General features: G+C 43.5%; 1 protein-coding gene across 2 annotated transcripts in view; it reads left to right on the plus strand.

Annotated features, from left to right (window-relative positions):
• The window catches only part of NCOA6 (nuclear receptor coactivator 6), a 44,080-nt gene that overhangs the window by 16,910 nt on the left and 8,276 nt on the right, over positions 1-18,894 (plus strand). For both annotated transcript variants that reach the window (XM_066330479.1, XM_066330480.1), the window contains 7 exons: positions 794-922; positions 1,743-2,558; positions 5,258-5,404; positions 6,359-7,478; positions 13,196-13,317; positions 14,216-17,161; positions 18,649-18,717. In XM_066330479.1, the coding sequence (XP_066186576.1) occupies positions 794-922; positions 1,743-2,558; positions 5,258-5,404; positions 6,359-7,478; positions 13,196-13,317; positions 14,216-17,161; positions 18,649-18,717 (5,349 nt within the window). The remainder of the gene's footprint in view (positions 1-793; positions 923-1,742; positions 2,559-5,257; positions 5,405-6,358; positions 7,479-13,195; positions 13,318-14,215; positions 17,162-18,648; positions 18,718-18,894) is intronic.

The raw sequence follows: 18,894 nt of genomic DNA on the forward strand, positions 1-18,894 counted from the left end.
TGTATATTCATAAGGAATTTTTAACTACAAAACTCAGATTTAACTAAGAGATTTTATAAAGACAGCTACTATCTAATTTATTCAAGTAGCTGAATCATAAGGCAAAATAAATAATATTTTAGTAAATTGGATTTAAAGCAATTAAACCAGGAGCATTTTTGGTCAGTTTATCTAAGATGCATTTATGGCTGTTGAGGAGAAGGAAGAGAAAGAACATTTCAATTGTGTAGAAATCTGATTAAACAGTAGTGAAATCCTTGTCCTTAACAAAGACTAAAATGTGTAAAGAAAGGCTCTACTCCCCTCTGTGCTGATCAGCGCCTTCATTTCCTGTCTGCAGGTCAACAACGTAACAGCAATGTAACCAACAGGGCAACAACAGCAATCATTTTAGAAAATAATAGCCTGTGAGATTTTTTTCTCTCTTGCAACATCTCAGTTACTTTCTAGTTTCAGATTTTGCAAAAGCCTGAGTTAGGTGTACAGCTTTGATACAATCTTAGCACTTGGCTCTTTCAGTGATAGATCAGGCTCACACTAATTCAGGAGTCTGTAGTATTTCCTTTTATACTCTTTAAAAATTTGGTGGTAAAGAAAGAGCTACAGCATGACCTGAACTTGTTTGCTTGATACCAGGGAATCTGAGCTTTCTGACTGAGAGGTAATTTTGGACAAACAATTCCTGAAGTCTAAAGAAAGGTTTTACTGACAAATATACGTTTTTCTTGTTAAAAGAAAAATTCTTCTCTGTGTGACTGCAAGACTTGATAATTTCCCTTTCTTTTTCTTTAAGGTTTAATAAGAATGAGCAATGCTGCAGCTGTCATGATGTCCCAGGGTGGAAATGTGCCCTCCTCTATGGTGGCAAGTGGTGCTAGTGCTGAGCTGCAGCCACGAACACCTCGGCCTTCCTCACAGCCAGGTGGTAAAATTTAGTCATAGTACTGATCTGAAAATATTGTTAAACTTTGACTCTTCAGCACACAGGCTTGAGTGTGTACTCGTTAGAGTACTCCAGGATTGTTCTGGGGCATTTTACCTGCCTTTCTGGGGGCTGCTCTTTCTGTGAAAACCTCCATTTCCCTCCTAATCTGTTAAAATTTTTCAAATAATTTGGGTGCGTAGTAAGTCACCCGCTTGCTTGGTATTTTGTTCAAATATGTAGAGCAATGACAATGGTATTTTTGCACTTGAACTGTCATGACTGAGCTTTATGTTTAGCTGAAGGTAAGAGAAGGATTGATTCAATGAGGCAGGAATATTTCTGGTGGTTTTTTTGCCCTCTTTTCAGGAGAGGTAGATAGTCTGGTAGTTTAAGGATTGGAGGTTTGGTGGGTGCGAGCGTTTAGGGTTTATTCTTCACAGGTTCCTCAGGGAAGTGGTCATGGCACCAAGCCTGACAGAGTTCAGGGAGTGTGTGAATGATGCTCTTAGTCCTGTGGTTTAATTTTAGGTGATCCTGCCAGGAGCAGGGATTTGTACTCAATGGTCCTTCCAGCTGAGATACTCTGTAATTCTGCAGTTCTGTGTGTGTAGAAGGCTCACATCAGTCTGTAGCATTATGGGGCTGTTGTGCTTTATTTTAGAGGATATAAATTGAAAAGACCTGACTTCTGTGGAATATAAATTTTTATGCAGAGTAAGAAGACGCAAGCAAGCAATTTAGCATTTGTTGCTTTGGGATGGGTTTTGTCTACAGTAGGGTTTTTTAAAAAAATTATTTTCCTTTGCTGTTTTATTAGATGCGATGGACCCACTCTTATCTGGGCTAAATATACAGCAGCAAAATCATCCATCTGGATCTTTGGCTCCCCAGCTCCATTCAATGCAGTCAGTTCCTGTAAACAGGCAGATGAACTCAGCCAACTTTCAGCAGCTACAGCAGCAGCAGTTGCAGAATCGGCCTCCCCAACCACATCAGCAGCCACAGCAGGGCATTCGACCTTCATTCTCTTCACCAGCACAGGTTCCAGTTCCCCCTGGCTGGAACCAGCTTCCTTCTGGAGCACTTCAGCCTCCTCCAACCCAGGGAGCGTTGGGTGCATTGACAGTAAACCAGGGCTGGAAAAAGGCCCCATTGCCTGGACAAATGCAGCAGCAGCAGCTTCAAGCAAGACCATCTCTAGCAACAGTACAAACTCCTACTCATCCTCCACCTCCATATCCTTTTGGAAGCCAGCAAGCTTCCCAGGCTCACTCAAACTTTCCTCAGATGAGCAATCCTGGCCAGTTTACTGCTCCTCAAATGAAAAGCCTTCAGGGAGGACCCTCACGGGTTCCTACACCACTACAACAACCCCACCTGACCAACAAGTCTCCTGCTTCCTCTCCCTCCTCCTTCCAGCAGGGCTCTCCTGCCTCATCTCCCACCGTTAACCAGACACAGCAGCAGCTGGGACCAAGGCCCCCCCAGAGCAGCACTCTTCCCCAGGGATTCCAGCAGCCTGTCAGTTCTCCTAGTCGTAATCCTATGGTGCAACAGGGGAATGTACCCCCCAACTTCATGGTGATGCAGCAGCAAAACCAAGGTCCACAAGGTTTACACCCTGGTTTAGGAGGTAAGAAGTACTGACACCCTCTTTTATTTTACAAGGAAAAGAAACATAAAGTGGCTAGAACTAATGTTGCTGTTAGTTCTGAAAAGATCCTTTATGAGGCAGAATCAGTGAATAGATGGAGTATGAGGTGAGTATTGGTGAATGAACATCAGCATCACTTTGGTTTCTACTCTGTCTCTGTTCTGCAGTCTCACAGAGATGCCTGAAGGGTCAGGGCAGAGTTGCTGTGTGCATTGCTCTTATTACTGCCAGTCATCCTGTTGACAGCTCTTCTGTTGCCCTTAAGCAAGCTTAGCCTGTTCAGAGATGGTGTGGGGATTTTGTTTGGGGTTGTTCTTTTTAGGGAGAAAGGGGAGGATTTCTTGTGAGAGTGTAATGCAAACTTTTTCTCTCTCTTCAGCTTTCTCTGTTACCATTTACATTTTCCATTACAGAAGTGAGGCATTGTTTTGCATCTTCCTTTCTAAGCTGTGGATGTTTCTTCTTCACCATGTCTGTATTTGTCACCAGTTTCTTCCTGTATAAAGAGGAAAGAGCTGTTATTGCCATGCTGTTAAAATTAAGAGGTTAAGGGATGTTTTAATTTTTCATTTGGTTGTGTTGTCTTTAGTTTTCTCTTTGGACCAAAGCATTCACTTCTTTTCCTTACTACTCCTAGAGTTCTTTTCTAACAATGAAGGCATTTCTTTTGTCAGCCCAGGATCTTTTTTGTGTCCTTGATGTTTTTTTCCCCTTGAGCCCTTTGTATTTCCATGCAGATTTGTCCTGTTTCTCTTTGCTCAGTCATTTGTTCATCTTCCTCTCAGATGGCTGTTCTCAGGTCCCATACACCAGTTCTTGCTTAAGCTTTTGAAATAATTTATTTATGTACTTATAAAATACGGGCCATATTCTTTGTCCACATATACACACATAAGTACATTCTAGTGTCTTACATTCTCATCCAAAATCTGTCCAAACACTGTAAGGAATTCCTGTTTCTTGGTCTACTGATCTGGACAAGCTTCTTGTTTACACTATTTGTATCATGGATCTTGTTTCAATTCAGATGAATTTTCTGTGTTTCAAGATTCTCTTGGGATCTTCCAGTGCCCTACACTTGGTATACCTTATTTTGTCTCCATCTGGAAGCAGTTATTCATTATTTATTATCGTCACATTTCCCTACAGTTTTGCCTCACCAGCCATATGTCTCCATCAGAAATCTTATCCATGACCTTCAGCCTGTATAATCTCTGTTCTGCTTCCTAACTAAACCTACTACAAACAAACATAATTTTTTTTTAGTTAAAAGTCATGCCAGAAATGATCTATCAAAATATATTTGGTCTTAATGTAGACCTTATTGCTAAAATCAACAATCCTGCTGTGAGCTGTATCCTCAGGTAATTTTAAAAGACAGAATTCCTAGATTTCAGCAAAGCTGTGTTGCTCCCACTGCTGAGATTTTTGCCTGACTTCTGTGCATGCTCATTCTTTGCTGCAATTTATGTATTAATTTGTCATTATAGATCTTCCTATTTTTAAGCTACCTTACATTTAAAGGTCTGGTGTAAATGAATGCCTTTAAACACTTTGCATTTCACACTGCCAATTTAGCAAATCAGAATTTATATCAGATTTGGAATAGGTCAAGCTAACACCCTTTTTTTCTCAGTTCAAGCATTCCTATGTGCAAAACTTTCCTAGAAGTTTAGCAGAACCAAAGCTGGAGTCCAGTGGTGTGGTGTTTCAATAAGTCTGTTTCTCTATTTGCAGATATATTTGGTGTTTGGCCTATAGACTTGATTACCTTGAAATATTAATTACAACCTAAGACCAGATAATTAGCACAAGCGATAAAATTAGGTGTGCAAGAAAGCTGTAACTGCAGAAGGAATTGAAGTCACATTCTGGCACTGGGTCAGGAAAATAAAGGGGGCAGTGGGCAGATTGCTTCAATGTCTGAGGCATTGTGTTGGCAGTGAGTTAGAAAGAAGTGGGTTCTCTTAAATCCATTCACGCTGCTGCTGTGTTGGTAGGTAGAGGGGAGGTTTTTCTCTCTGTCTCAGAGCAGCAGTGACTTTTGGATGTGCTGGGGTGCGGGAGTTGTGCCACATAAGGGCCTCAAAGAATTCCTTGCTCTTGCAGCAGGAATAGCAGAGTTACTTGAATGAGCAGCAGGTCTGGACATACTGAACTGTGGGGTTCCTCAGCCCACTCTGGGATGAAAAGATCATTTGACTGTGTGCACTGATAAGGAGTGTGTGCCTGGTGTGTCAGAGTTGGTGAGAGGAGCACATCACTAACAAAAATACCATTTATTTCTCTTTGTGTACATGGAACAAATTGTGTTATTTCTGTTTGTGTAAATGGAATAAATTAAGGTGTGCGAAAAAATGCAGTAGAGCAGAAAGCAACAAGCCACATTAATTTCTCGTTTCTAAAAGGTCAAACATGGACTTTTCACTTTCTCTGGGTAGTAAGTTTTGTACTTAAATTATAGTTTGAAATTAGTCATAGTAATCTGTCAGACAGAATTATTGCACAGGTAAGAACTACAAATGTTTTCAGTGGATTTTGTATATTGGCAAAAAGCAATTTCTGCCTAAACCTGTCATATGACAATACAGACTCAAAGGTATTCTCCAATTATAGATTTTGTCTATTTTTCATTTCCCATTTTCCATCCTACCTAATCAGAAAACTCTCATGTTCAGGCATGCCCAAGCGGCTTCCCCCGGGGTTCCCTGCAGGCCAGGCTAACCAGAACTTCCTGCAAGCTCAGGTGCCCTCCACAGCTCCAGGAACACCAGGGAACAGCGGAGCGCCGCAGCTGCAAACCAGCCAGAACGTGCAGCACACAGGTCTGACTGCAGGGGGGTGTTCCTCAGCTTTTTCCATTTGGAGTACATGATGCCTTTTCCTGTGTCATACGGGTCCCAAGCCATTAAACTCCTGCAATTAACAGGGAGCTGCTGGCTGGGGCTGCAGCAGCACTCTGGGTGTAGTGCTGGATAGGTAAAAAAAAAGCATAAAGCTGCTCATGTTTCTCAAAACCCAACAATTATTGATGAGGACTGCAGGTCTGGGCTTCAGAAGCAGCTGTTGAGAAATTGAATGGAAGGTAGCACTGAAATTCGGAGATGAGAGGTGATAAAGATACAACACAAAATTAACCTCTTGTCCAGGCAAAAAAAAAAAAAAAAAAAAAAGTGCAATTATCTTAGAAGCAGAATAGCAAAACAATCTTGTTCTGCTTTGAAAAGATTATTTATTACTTCCTTCAAAAATTTCAGAAGTCTGCTTAAAGTGTGAAAATGAAATCTTTAATTAAAAATGTCTGCCTCCATTTAACAACTCAATTATTAGGCTTTTGGCTGAATTATAAATACCCTGATGATGTAATTTTGTCAGTACTCTGTGTGCATTTATTCTTTACCCATTATAAAGTAACCTGAGAGTTTGAAGCTTATTTTGATTAGGAATTACTCTGCTGAGTTGGGTGACATTATGGAAGATTTTCAAATCTTAGGTGTAGATAACAACTGAAATTAAGTTTCTGTTATGTCTTCTGCAGTTGGATAGAGGGGAAGTACCAGTCCAAGTGTTTATTTTGAGATGTATGATGTTCTGTTTCGATAACTAACGTGTCCCTATAGCATCAAACTTTGCATCCTAGGACTGCAAATATATGAGATACACCAGTTTGTTGGAAAAGGGAGGAAAGCATTTTTGGAGTACTCAGCATTTAAAGGTGTGAAGACTCTTGCACCACACCAATTAGTTTCTTACTGGTATTTTCTTTTTATTTGCTTAAGGTGGCCAAGGATCTGGACCTCCTCAAACTCAGATGCAAGCAGCACATGGCCCACCAAATATGATGCAGACCAATCTAATGGGACTTCATGGAAATATGAACAACCAGCAGGCTGGTGCTAGTGGGGTGCCACAGGTTAACATGGGCAACATGCAGGGACAGCCTCAGCAAGGATCACAGTCCCAGCTTATGGGGATGCATCAGCAAATTGTGTCCTCTCAAGGACAGATGGTGAACATTCAGGCTCAGGGATCACTGAACCCTCAAAACCAGATGATACTTTCTCGAACTCAGCTCATGCCGCAAGGCCAGATGATGGTGACACCTCAAAACCAAAATCTTGGTCCCTCTCCCCAGAGGATGACCCCACCCAAACAGATGATTCCCCAGCAGGGACAGCAGATGATGTCCACACACAATCAAATGATGGGACCTCAGGGCCAGGTCTTGCTACAGCAAAACTCAATGATGGAACAGATGATGACCACTCAGATGCAAGGAAATAAACAGCCTTTTAATACTCAAAGCCAGTCCAATGTTATGACGGGGCCAGCTCAACTGATGAGAGGACCAACCCCAAACATGCAAGGAAACATGGTGCAGTTCACTGGGCAGATGATGGCACAGCAAGGCCCTGTAAATGGGAATCCTTCTCAGGTGATGGGAATTCAAGGGCAGGTTTTAAGACCCACTGGACCTGGTTCTCACATCTCTCAGCAACTTGGGGATACTGCGACCACAACAAACAACGATGGGAACTTGACACAGATGTTACCTGAGGTTCCTGTGCAGCAGCCAAACATGGTGCCTTCTCATATGCAAGGAATGCAAGGAAACAACAGTGCTTCAGGGAGTCATTTCTCTGGCCATGGGCTGCCTTTCAGTACAGGCTTTAGTGGAACTCCCAATGGGAATCAGGTTTCCTGTGGGCAGAACCCTGTGTTTCCTGTCAATAAAGATGTGACGCTCACAAGTCCGCTCTTGGTTAACCTACTCCAGAGCGATATCTCAGCAGGGCACTTTGGTGTGAACAACAAACAGAATAACCAGAATGCCAACAAGCCAAAGAAGAAGAAGCCTCCAAGGAAGAAGAAAAATAATCAACAGCTAGAACAAACAACGTAGGTTTAATATTACAGTGTTTTTTATAAGGGGCATGAAGAAACTCCACAGGCATCTTGTCAATATTTTATCAGCAAGTAATGGGTGAGAAAGGACTTGTATTTTATTCATGTTGTAGCAGTTTCTCTCAAGAGTCTGTCACTGGAATGTTTGTTCAAGATTAAAAATTACATGCAAATATCCAAACTCAGTTATAAACCAAATTCTACCAGCACTGTTCCTTACCTTTACTGGGTGAAGGAAGTTTAGCATGTGGCCCATGGTGCCACAGCCCTTGGGAGATGAGGCTGCCTTTATTAAGCAGTCTGACAGCCACGATCAGAGGGTGGGGAAGTACATTCAGAAGAACTAGAAGCCTCTATATAAGGTGTGCAGGACAGATTTGGGAGGATTGTTTCCTGAATCATGTGCATATCCTGACACTTTTCTGCCTGGAATTGAGCTAGACTTCTCTTAGTTGAAGCTGCAGCTAGAATTTATAGGGAAGAATGTGGTACTTTCTGGGTATGAGATAAACAAATCCAAGCAGTGCTGGTCCTCCTGGCCTAGCAGAGATTAAGAAGGGAAAAAAAACCCACAGCTCTTGAGAGGGAGAAGGCCAATGGAAAAGGCTGAAAGATAATCAATGGATGTGTCTTTTTAGTGAAAATACAAGACTGCAGAATCTCTTCCTTCTTTGGCCAGTGTGTTCTTTCTTGGCCAGCTGTCTTGTAGCATTTGCCATTGACAGTTCACTATCATCCAGCACAGGGTGGTAGCTGCTGCTGCTGTGTCATTATTCACCTCAAACGGTGAAGGCAGGTATGCTTTATTGAATTACTCTAATGCTACAGATGAGCCCATGGGGCATTAACAGGAATCCCTCTGATTATACTTCTGGGGATTATTTTCAATCAGAAAAAAATGGGGAAAATTTAAAAAATTTGCACAGAAAATTATAACAGAGATAATCCAAATATCAAAATTAAATTCTTAGAACCAAACTAAACGGTGGCAATAGCACATGAAGCTCCTGGTGTGGCTCTGGTTCCACCAGTCTCTCCCTTTTGAATGATCATGTTCTAAGCCTGAAGTTTTTGCTGCCTTTCCTAGGGACACACGTTCAGTTCAGTGCAAAGAAAAGATGACATCAAGTATTAAGCAGCTGTTCAATATTTTAATTTTCCCCTTGGTTATTCAGTGTGTAGCTGCAGTCTGCATTTTCTGCAGTGTCAAGATTACTTTGAGAAGATGAAATTACTAATCTCAATGGACATTTTAATTGTGTACTGAAAAACTCACATAATCTATAGCAAGTGATCTTTTGTGACAATCATTAATTGGCTTAACTAGTACAAAAATAAAATGCAGAAATGCTGTAAGGTAAAGCAAAGGATGCTAATTTAATAGGCCTTGGAAGAAGGCTTTTCAAGCTTCTGCTGTATAGTTGTACACAGTCATGGTATGGCTTGTCAGGTCCTCACTGCTGCTGAGTGATCTCAGATTACAACTGGAGGAGAACACAGTCTGTGTTCACATGTGGAAACCTGGATAAAGTAACTTAGCCAGCACCAAGTGTGTGGCCAGTCTGCAGCTTTGGGGTGACTTAAAAACTTAACACAGACACCAGTTCCTCCAGTCCAAATAGATTCCAAGAAAACGATGGTAAACCACTGCTGTAGCAAGTGCCTTGCTGTGGAAGTGACAGAGCATTCAGAGGGAGCAGATAAGTTGGCACCACCTTTGAAAAAAAATCCATTAATCATTAAAGAAAACTGCTATGATTTTGTTTTCATTGGTCTTACTGATGAGCACCCAGCCTCAGAGTGACCTGGGAATATCAATAAATGTGTCTTCCTCTGAGAATAAAAAAAAAGCTCTTCCTCTGAGCTTGCAAACCTTACAAGACTATTTGCTTATTTAAAAGTTTTCACAGTAGAAGTCTCAATTACAGCTTTTCTAATGAGCTATGACAGCTCAATTCCAGCTCCTAAATAAGTCTTTGAATCAGATTTTGGTGTAATTAACAAAGGAACCAGAATGGGTTTTTTTGATATGGACGAGCATTTTGGTTCTACCTGGACTATATCAATACTTGATCCTTGCAGAGGCACTAAAGAGGGAGCTGTTCTTAAAAAAGTTCCTGAGTTTATTCTCCAGCAAAAAGAGGGAGACTGCAGTGAAAGCTGGCTGTAACACCTTTCTGCCTCCCTCACTCTCAGCTTCCCTCACATTGCTGGGCAAGCTCAGCATCTTCTTGCCTTGGAATTGGCAGGAATGAAATCCGATTCGGATCACCTTCTCTTGCGTAAGAAGCAAATTGGATGCTTTTCATCTCAGCTTCCTCTCTGTCATTCTTCCTCAGAAATTTTAGAATTCAGAGCAGCGAACCTTGTGTGGAAATGCAGCTAATTTGATAAAGACAGTAAAATTAATTTCTGAAAATAATGACATAGTAACAAAAGTACAATTAGTAATATGGATTGCAGGCTTGTTGGAATGTAAACAGGATGAGTGAGCTATTGAAAGAGTTGAAAATAGTTTCAAGGATTTGCTTAATTGAGCAACTTTGCATTGAAGTGAAACCCAGAACATTTTGCTTGTTTAAAAGTATTGCATCTGCATGCTGAACCTGAAGACTGTGGGTAATGGGATGTAAACTGAGGAACAAGATGCTAGATGAAATGGGACTGTGGGTGAAACAGGTTGGTTAATCCTATTAAATCCATGCACAAACAAGCAGTTGTTTGATGTTCCCCTGTGCACACACCATGATTATCAAGTGCACTAGTAGAATAAAAATAACCCACTGTGGGAGGTCATTCTCAGTGCTGCCACTCAGGTTGCAGTGTCTAGTGCAGGTGGTGACAGCACTGCAGGACAAAGAGGCTTCTTCCAGCCAGACTCAGAGGGTTTCACTGCGGGTTGCCAGTCTGGGGTTGCCAGTCCTTGGGCAGAGCTGGGAAATGCCTTCACTCAGTAGCAGGGGAGGAACCTCTCTGTACCCCCAGAGCTGCTGCTCCTGGGTGGGGCTGGGTCTGCCACACCTCTCATATTAGGTTTGCTCTCCTTATGACCCAGCAAACACCTTCTTGGCTTTAGTTGGTTTGGGCTTTCCTGGAGTTCTCACTCCACTCTGATAAGGGATTTGTATCTGAAGGTTGTACTTCAGAGTGCAGCTGGTAGAGCAGAGGCTGCTGATGATAATCGAGACTGTACCTGGTGTGCAGTTACTCTTATGTATTTTTTTTTTCATCTAGAGTAATAGAAAAGAAGAATAAATATGGAATGTTTTATCCCTCATACAATCATCTTCCTATTCATATTCTGGTTACTTTTCAGGAGTGGTTGTTGCTAAACATGCCCAGTGAATTTCAGCCACATTTGATATTTAGTTGATGTTTAAATTTTCCAGCAATGATAGAAGCAAACTTTGTTGCCATAGCTGCTCTTTGCTGGCAAACCAAGCTCAGGTCTGTTCTGCCAGATTTGCACAGACCCATCTGGCAGGAGGTGTTTGCTAAGGATCCACTGTGCACCAGCTTTGTTTTCTGGGTTAAACCTGTCTGTGCAGTGATGCCATGTATCAGCTTTTAGCTGAAATTTTAACTGTAGCATTTTTAATATTCCACCACTGTAAATAAATAGCAAAATTAACAAATGTGAGATTGCATTCACAATTTTAGACATTCTTTCAGTTCACATGGCTGGCACCTGCACCAAAGGCTGCAACTCTTCTGGGTGATTTTGCTGCCAGAATTTTTGTTTATTTGTGGCTGTTAATATAATGCTCTGGAGCATATCTCTGCATTTCGCCAGTTTCCATCAAATTTATTGGTGGAGGCATGTAAGCCTACACCACCTGCACCACAAAAATTGGTAATGTGCTGGATTAGACACAGCATTGCACCCCAGGTATTTTCCTTGGCAGTACTTGCCCTCAGCAGCGGTGACTGGAACAGTTTTGTGTTTGCCCTATTTTCACCTTTCTTCTCTCTTGGTGTATGTACTTTGACCCACAAAAATTCAGGGATCTCCAGTCACATGCTGCTTTTTCAATGTTGATTAGGTAGTTGACAGAACATTAGGACAGGCCAGAGTGTCTCCATGGGTATGTACAGCTTTGGGTCAGCTGTACAGATGCCAGAAACTGTTATTTTCAAGTAAATTGAAATAGGATCAATCTCCCCACCATTATGTATTTCAAATTGTTATTTTGCTGGAAGTGTTACTTTTGTCCATGGCATTTCTGCATGATTCTGCCTGTCTTTATTGGCAGTGTACTTTTTTGATGTCTTTAATTTTAGTTTAGAGCTTTTCTTACATAGAACTTCCCATAACCTTCATATATTCAGGAAGGTGATAAGCAGTTTAGTTCTTCTACTCTTCATCTGTCTTTGTTTTATGTTCTCTGACCATATATATTGTTCACTATAGAAAATTTGGGTTTTTTCTAAGTCTACAAAAGCTGTCTTGTCGAAGTATTGGGCATTGAGTCTGGACAATTTTAAATTGTCCTAGAGAGTCTTCTGGAGCATCAGATTACTCAGAAGAAGGACTTGGGGGATGCTGATGGATAAAAAACTGAATGTGGCCCACGAATGTGCACTCACAGCCCAGAACCCCGCTGAGTCCTGGGCTGATCCCCCAGTGTGAGCAGCAGGTCGGGGGGGATTCTGCCCCTCTGCCCCACTCAGGTGAGACTCCACCTGCAGAGCTGCCTCCAGCCCTGAGGCACAAGAAGGACACTCCTTTGGAGAGAGTCCAAAGGAAGCCACAAAGATGCTTGAAGCCTTGGAGCCCCTCTGCTCTGGAGCCACGCTGGGAGAGCTGGGGCTGCTCATCTGGAGAAAAGAAGGCTCCAGAGCCCCTTCCAGTGCTTAAAGGGGCTCCAGGAGAGCTGGGGAGGGACTGGGGACAAAGGATGGGGGACAGGACAAGGAGGAATGGCTCCCCACTGCCAGAGGGCAGGGTTAGATGGGATATTGGGAGGGAATTCTTCCCTGTGAGGGTGGTGAGGCCCTGGTACAGGGTGCCCAGAGACGCTGTGGCTGCCCCTGGATCCCTGGCAGTGTTCAAAGCCAGGTTGGATGGGACTTGGAGCAGTCTGGGGATACTGGAAAGTGTCCCTGCCCATGGCAGGGGGTGAAATGAGATGGGCTTTAAGGTCCCTTCAAACCCAGACCAGCGTGTGGTCACTTAGAGAGCCTCAGTATCACACAGGTCTGTGCTCTGGAGGGTGACTGCAATGCCTGACATGTCAATGCCATTGTGATGTGATGTTATCAGAGGTCTTGGATACCCTGAGTGAGTCACTTTTGGGTGCAGTACTGGAAGAAAAGGTTCTACCATTAAAATAAATTAAAAATGCATGTAACCATGGCACTTGCTTATCCATACAGATGTCATAGGAAAGCCTGTTTAGTTCAGTTGAAATATATGCAGCTCTATAATTTGAAATATCCATTGGCATTCTCTTAGTTATAAAGCCTAGATTCATGGTAGAAATAAATGTTTAGGATCAACAAAGCACCAGGCAACTTGTTTTCTTTTCAGTAGTACTTAAAGCAGTGACTATACACAGACCTGGTGTGTGTGTTCCAGTCTGGCATCAGAGGCATTTCAGTGGGTTATTCCAGGTCTGTGCAGAGTGCTAGGAATTAATTACTTGAATACCTAGTTATAGAAGCAGAAATCAAACACTGATGGATCTTAATTGTGAATATTTTTCTTTCAGTTCTTCAGAATCACGTCCAGCTGGCCTGGAAGAGAGTGATCAGTCATCAATGTCTGGAGACCAAGGAATGAATTTAGATAAGTCAGGCCCTAAACTCTCAGATTTTGCAAGTAGGCCACCAGGTAGTAGGATTTTTCTGTGATTATCTGCATGTAATAACTATAGGAGAAATTTTAATGATCTTTGTGACAGTTCTATTTTATTTATGCTATCACACATTCAAGTTCAAATCTTTTTTCTTCCTAGTAAGTAGTTGGTACCATTAAGTGTTTTCTTTGGGTTAGCTCAAAATGAACAGGCGTCCTCATTCTCATTTATCATCCTGCAAGTATCATCCTGCGTACTGTAGCATTATTCAGCAGTAACATAACTGATAAAAAAAATGTTGTATTTCTAGCTGTAGCACAGACTGATGTCGTAAAAATTTAGCATTGACCAATAGCTGATTTTTGGTAAGAAACAGTGGTTGTAGTTGGAATGATCCTTTTCATGCAGAGAGGATTAAATCTAAAGTTTGCAATAGGATTTATATTATAACCCACATGCTGGGTTCTTAGCATGTTTTTGGCCAAGTAACACATGGCATATTCTATTTTGTACTCAAGAAAATGTCAGGTCTGTGGCAGGTGTGCTGGTCCATACCTCCTGGGGGCTGTCATGACTCTGACGTTAGTTTTAAGGAGTAATAGTTAGTGAAAGTCCAACTCTGCATTTGTCAGTGAAAGGAAGCCCATGGGTAGTTGCAGAGACTTGTCAGGTGGTGCGAACCTGGGTTAGCTGATACAACACACTAAGAGATCTCCAGTTAAATCTCATGCAAGTCATACATTAAGTAAAACTATTTTTATGAATTAAGTAAAATCTTTGGCTTTGTTTGTAAAGCCCTGTTTTGTTAATGTGGCTCTCATCCAAGATAAACAGGCTCCAGGCTGTACTTTCTATACAATCCTGTTTCTACAGAAATTCTGCTTCCTCTGATCTTTGGTTGGTTTTAATCCATGTGTCATCCTGTTGCCTTAGGTTATCCATCTCAGCCAGTGGAGCAGAGGCCACTTCAGCAGATGCCGCCTCAGCTGATGCCACACACGCCGCAGCCCCAGCAGCAGCAGCAGCCCCAGGCAGCCCCACAGCAAGGCCAGGCTCCCCCCCAGACACAACAGCAGCAACAGATGATGATGATGCTGATGATGCAGCAGGATTCCAAATCAGTCAGGCTGCCTGTGCCCCAGGGGGTTCACCCCCCGAGGGGGCCCCTGAACCCAGATGCCCAGCGGATGCCGATGCAACAGAGCGGGAACATGCCAGTGATGGTGAACCTCCAGGGGCCCGGGCCGGTGCCTCCATCTCCTGACAAACAGAGGATGGCTCTGCCAGGCAATCCTCCTCTGGGAAATAATGCAAGAAAAATGGTTTATCCAGATAATGTACAGAATCCTTCGAGCTCACCCCTCAGAGAGGTGTCATCAGTATCCTCTCTTCCAGAAGGAGGTGGAGCTGAGGGCCCTCCAACATCAGGAGCTCAGAATAATGTGACATCTCATTTAGTAGTTTCACAGAACCAGTTAATGATGACAGGACCCAAGCCTGGACCATCCCCACTTTCAGCTGCCCAAGGTGCAAGTCCCCAGCAGCAGTCTAGTTCTCTGTCTAGTGCTCTTACACACCATTTTCCAAATGTTGCTGCCCCATCACAAACTTCAAGGCCTAAAACCCCAAACAGAGCTAGCCCAAGGCCATATTATCCTCAGACTCCTAATAACCGTCCACCCAGCACAGAACCCTCAGAAATCAGCCTGTCTCCAGAGAGGCTTAATGCTTCTATTGCTGGTCTGTTCCCTCCCCAGATCAATATTCCTTTACCTCCTAGGCCTAATCTCAATAGAGGATTTGATCAGCAGGGTCTGAATCCCACTACTTTAAAGGCCATTGGACAAGCCCCGTCAAATCTCACAATTAACAGTCAGTCCAGTTTTACTGCCTCACAGTCGCACAAGTTGGAAGGTGTGGTCATTAATTCGGGCAAACAAACCAACACTGGAGGAACAAAAAGGGCAAGCCCAAGCAATAGTCGAAGGTCCAGTCCTGGATCCAGTAGGAAAACTACACCGAGCCCTGGCAGACAGAATTCAAAAGCAGCTAAATTAACATTGACAACTCAGCAGAATCCATCTCTCTTGCAGAACGTGGAATTACAGAGAAATATGATGGCTGGTCCTTCTTCTTTGCCTGTGACCACAAGTTTTCAAAATAATTCCATGCTAAGTAACCAGAATCCTGCAGTTTCTGTACCTGCTGTGACTGGCATTACTGAAGACAATAAGGACAATAATCTTAGTGTGCCTCAAGATACTGAGAGTCAAAGTGCACAAGGTGTCCAAGGTAGCAAGGACCAGCCCAGTATGGAACTGAAAGGTGTCCTTACTCCAGAAATGAAAGTGCTGGTTCCTGAGGAACAGGCAAAAAAAGATGGGCAAGTCTTAGACAGCAGTAAGCTCCCAGTCATGGAGGAAAGTAAAGCCATGGTATCTCCAGCTATGAGGGAGGCACCAACTTCTCTAAGTCAACTTCTTGACAATTCCGGAGCTCCTAATGTGACCATTAAGCCCCCTGGGCTGACTGGTCTTGAAATGGCACCAATAGTCCCCACTAGTGAGGAGCTAAAGAAGATAACTGTCATTCCTCCACTGCAGGATTCATCCTTGAGCAAGGAGCCATCTAATTCACTTAGCCTGCCTCAAAATAATGAGCCCTGTCCAAATCCAGGGCACCAGGAACTGGGAGAAGTAAATGCAAGCATGGCACAGAGTGTTGTTCCTCCAGTAATGCAGAGGCCTGTTAGCTCTTCTTCTATTTCAGGTCCTTTACCCCCCAACCAGATAACAGTTTTCGTGACTTCCAACCCTATTACATCTGCTGCAAATACATCAGCTCCATTGCCATCCCACTTGCAATCTGCGTTAGTGTCCACTGTTGTCACCATGCCCAACGTGGGGAGCAAAGTGATGGTTTCAGAGGGACAGTCGGCAGTTCAGTCCAACACTCGGCCGCAGTTCATCACACCTGTGTTTATAAACTCATCCTCAATCATCCAAGTGATGAAGGGCTCTCAGTCCAGCACGATTCCAGCAGCCCCCATGACTTCTAACTCGAGCCTGATGCCTCAGTCGGTGGCGGTTGTTGGTCCTTTGCATATCCCACAGAATATCAAGTTTTCCTCCGGGCCCACTCCTCCCAGCACCTCATCTACCAGTCCCGTGTCCAGTATTCCCACCAGCAGATCACTCGTTCTGAATCCCTTGGCATCTCCTGTCCAACTACCTTCTGCTCCAACTCCTTCCAGTGTTTCTTCGCAGCTTCCTGCTCAGCAAGCCAAGGACTTCGGCCCCGAGGAGACTTCCCAAGCCGCGGGGTCGGGTGAGCAGTGCCCCGTGCCAGCAGCCCAGCCGGGACCTGTTGTTTCCCCTCTGCTTACAAGCAGCCCGGGATCTGGGAATAGACGCAGTCCTGTTTCATCCAGCAAGGGAAAGGGAAAGGTGGACAAGATTGGCCAGCTCCTGCTGACTAAAGCGTGCAAGAAGGTCACCGGCTCCCTGGAGAAAGGGGAAGAGCAGTACGCTTTGGATGGAGAAACAGACGCTCAGGGACTAGAAACGTCGGTCCCAAATAGTCTGGGAACAGAGCAACCAGCAGAACTCGATAACAAGAGCGGGACACCTCCGGCACCCAGTCTTACAAAACAGAGCACTTGCGGGCCCGGCAGCTCGAGCCTGAGCCCCGCGGCCGCCGCTCCCCCCTGCGCGTCCCCGGGCGCGCCCCCGAGCGCTGCCGGCCCCGGCGCGCCCCCGGCCGCAGCGGCCCCGGAGGCCGCGGGCCCCAGCGGCGGCGGCGGCAAGGCCGGCGGGGGCCCGGAGCCGCCCGGCGCCCACGAGAAGGCTGCAGCGGCCCCGGAGCTGCTGCAGAGCGCAGGTGAGTGCGGGGGGCAGGGACCCGGGGAACGGCCGGCCGCCTCCGGGAGACCCCTGGCGCTGCCGCCGAGGCCGACGGCTGCGTTCTCGTTTCTAACAGCTGAGTGATACGCAGGCTTGTGTTTGCCGAGATTCGAGTTACAGATGGTTTATTTCGCTTTCCGTTTACTGCTTCGGTGGGGTATTTGTCATGAACCTATGATTCTGTAATTTCCTGTAACTGTTGGAAGCGAAGAGGAAAAGTGGATGCATCAGTAGTTGCAAATACTTGGGGTCCCTTTTATACTGGTAGATACACTGATACTCTGCTTTGGTCTGATTTTGTAAATTATTTCAGTTTATTGACTTAATTATGGTATTTTGAATTAATCCTAATAATATTGCTTCCTTCTCTGAATAACCTTCATCTTCTAGGGAAATTGCTGAATAACCTCCAGAACAGAAGAAAAAAAACTACCCACACCAAACTTCCATTTGTCTAGGGGAAAACTTAAATGCTCCTTTCAGAGAAATTAATAAGAAAGTTAACTGCATTCAGTTTGAAAACATGAAATACCTTTACGTCTCAGCTTTGCTATTTTAATTTGAGCATATGGCAGACTTTTTATATGACATTGATGCTATTTATTGATGCCATTTTTAATTTATTGAATCTGATGTGGATATAAGCCTATTACTCTTGAAGTGAGCTGAGTGTGTTGTGCTTTACAATATGAATTAGACACAGAAGATAAAATCTCTGATGATAAAATCCACAGAAGTCGGGGTAGTGAAAACTTCAGCCTCAGTGTGACTTTCCCCATGGCTGTTGGATGTCGTAGCTGTATGCCACTGGAAAATGGAAGCTTCCTTTGAGCTTCACAGAAGGAACTCCAACTTTCTAGAAAGTGATAATCTTTATTTAAGCAGGGATATGAAACTTTTTGTCTTCCTGTTCTCTGTAAGTTAACTATCACATAGAAGACTAGAGAGCATTAGCCCAACAAAAATTATTTTTCCATCTGATTTTTTTACTTGGCAATCTAAGAAAGGTTAAGTCATTGTCTTATTGCCAAAGGCCTTCAAGGGCAGCTCCAGAGCATATTGTGCACTTGAATTGAAAGAGTGAGGGTACTGATTTGTTAAAAATGTAATATTTTCCCCCAGAATCTCTGTTGAAATGAACTTTAAAAAAAAAGAAGACTAAACTATTGAAATTTTAGAATTTCCTTTAATGTCACAGTCTGCTGAAAAACTGTTACCTTTAAAAATGTTGTTTGTGAAACTTGTTCGAGTTTGAGAAAACTTGCTTGGGATAGTTTTGCCAAAGTTTGTTTTAAAAAGGGGGAGGTGCGTGTGGTGGGAGGGAAGTGGAGGGTAGATTAAAAATATTGCATCTGTAAATGGCAAAGTGCAATCAGCTGGGAGAGAGAGCATTTTGTACCAGCACAACAGAAACTCCTTTACTCCCTTTGACAATAATGTTTTTTCCCTCCACTTTTATTCTAGCATCCTCTCAACATTTAACACAGAAAAAAGGTTCAGTTGCAACATCAGAAAGTACTGTTCAAAGAACAGGTAAATCTTCCTTTGGAAAAGCAGAATGGAGGTGAACTAAATCCTTTTGTTTGGAATTGAAAATGTATTTGTTTGAATGCATATTCAGTGGCCACTAACACACTGGGTATACTGGGGGTTGGGTAGGGTTTTTTATTATTATTTGTGCTTTTGGGATTGTTTTTCTTTGCTATTTAC

Source organism: Sylvia atricapilla, chromosome 16 (assembly GCF_009819655.1).
Source record: "Sylvia atricapilla isolate bSylAtr1 chromosome 16, bSylAtr1.pri, whole genome shotgun sequence".
NCBI lineage: Eukaryota > Metazoa > Chordata > Aves > Passeriformes > Sylviidae > Sylvia > Sylvia atricapilla.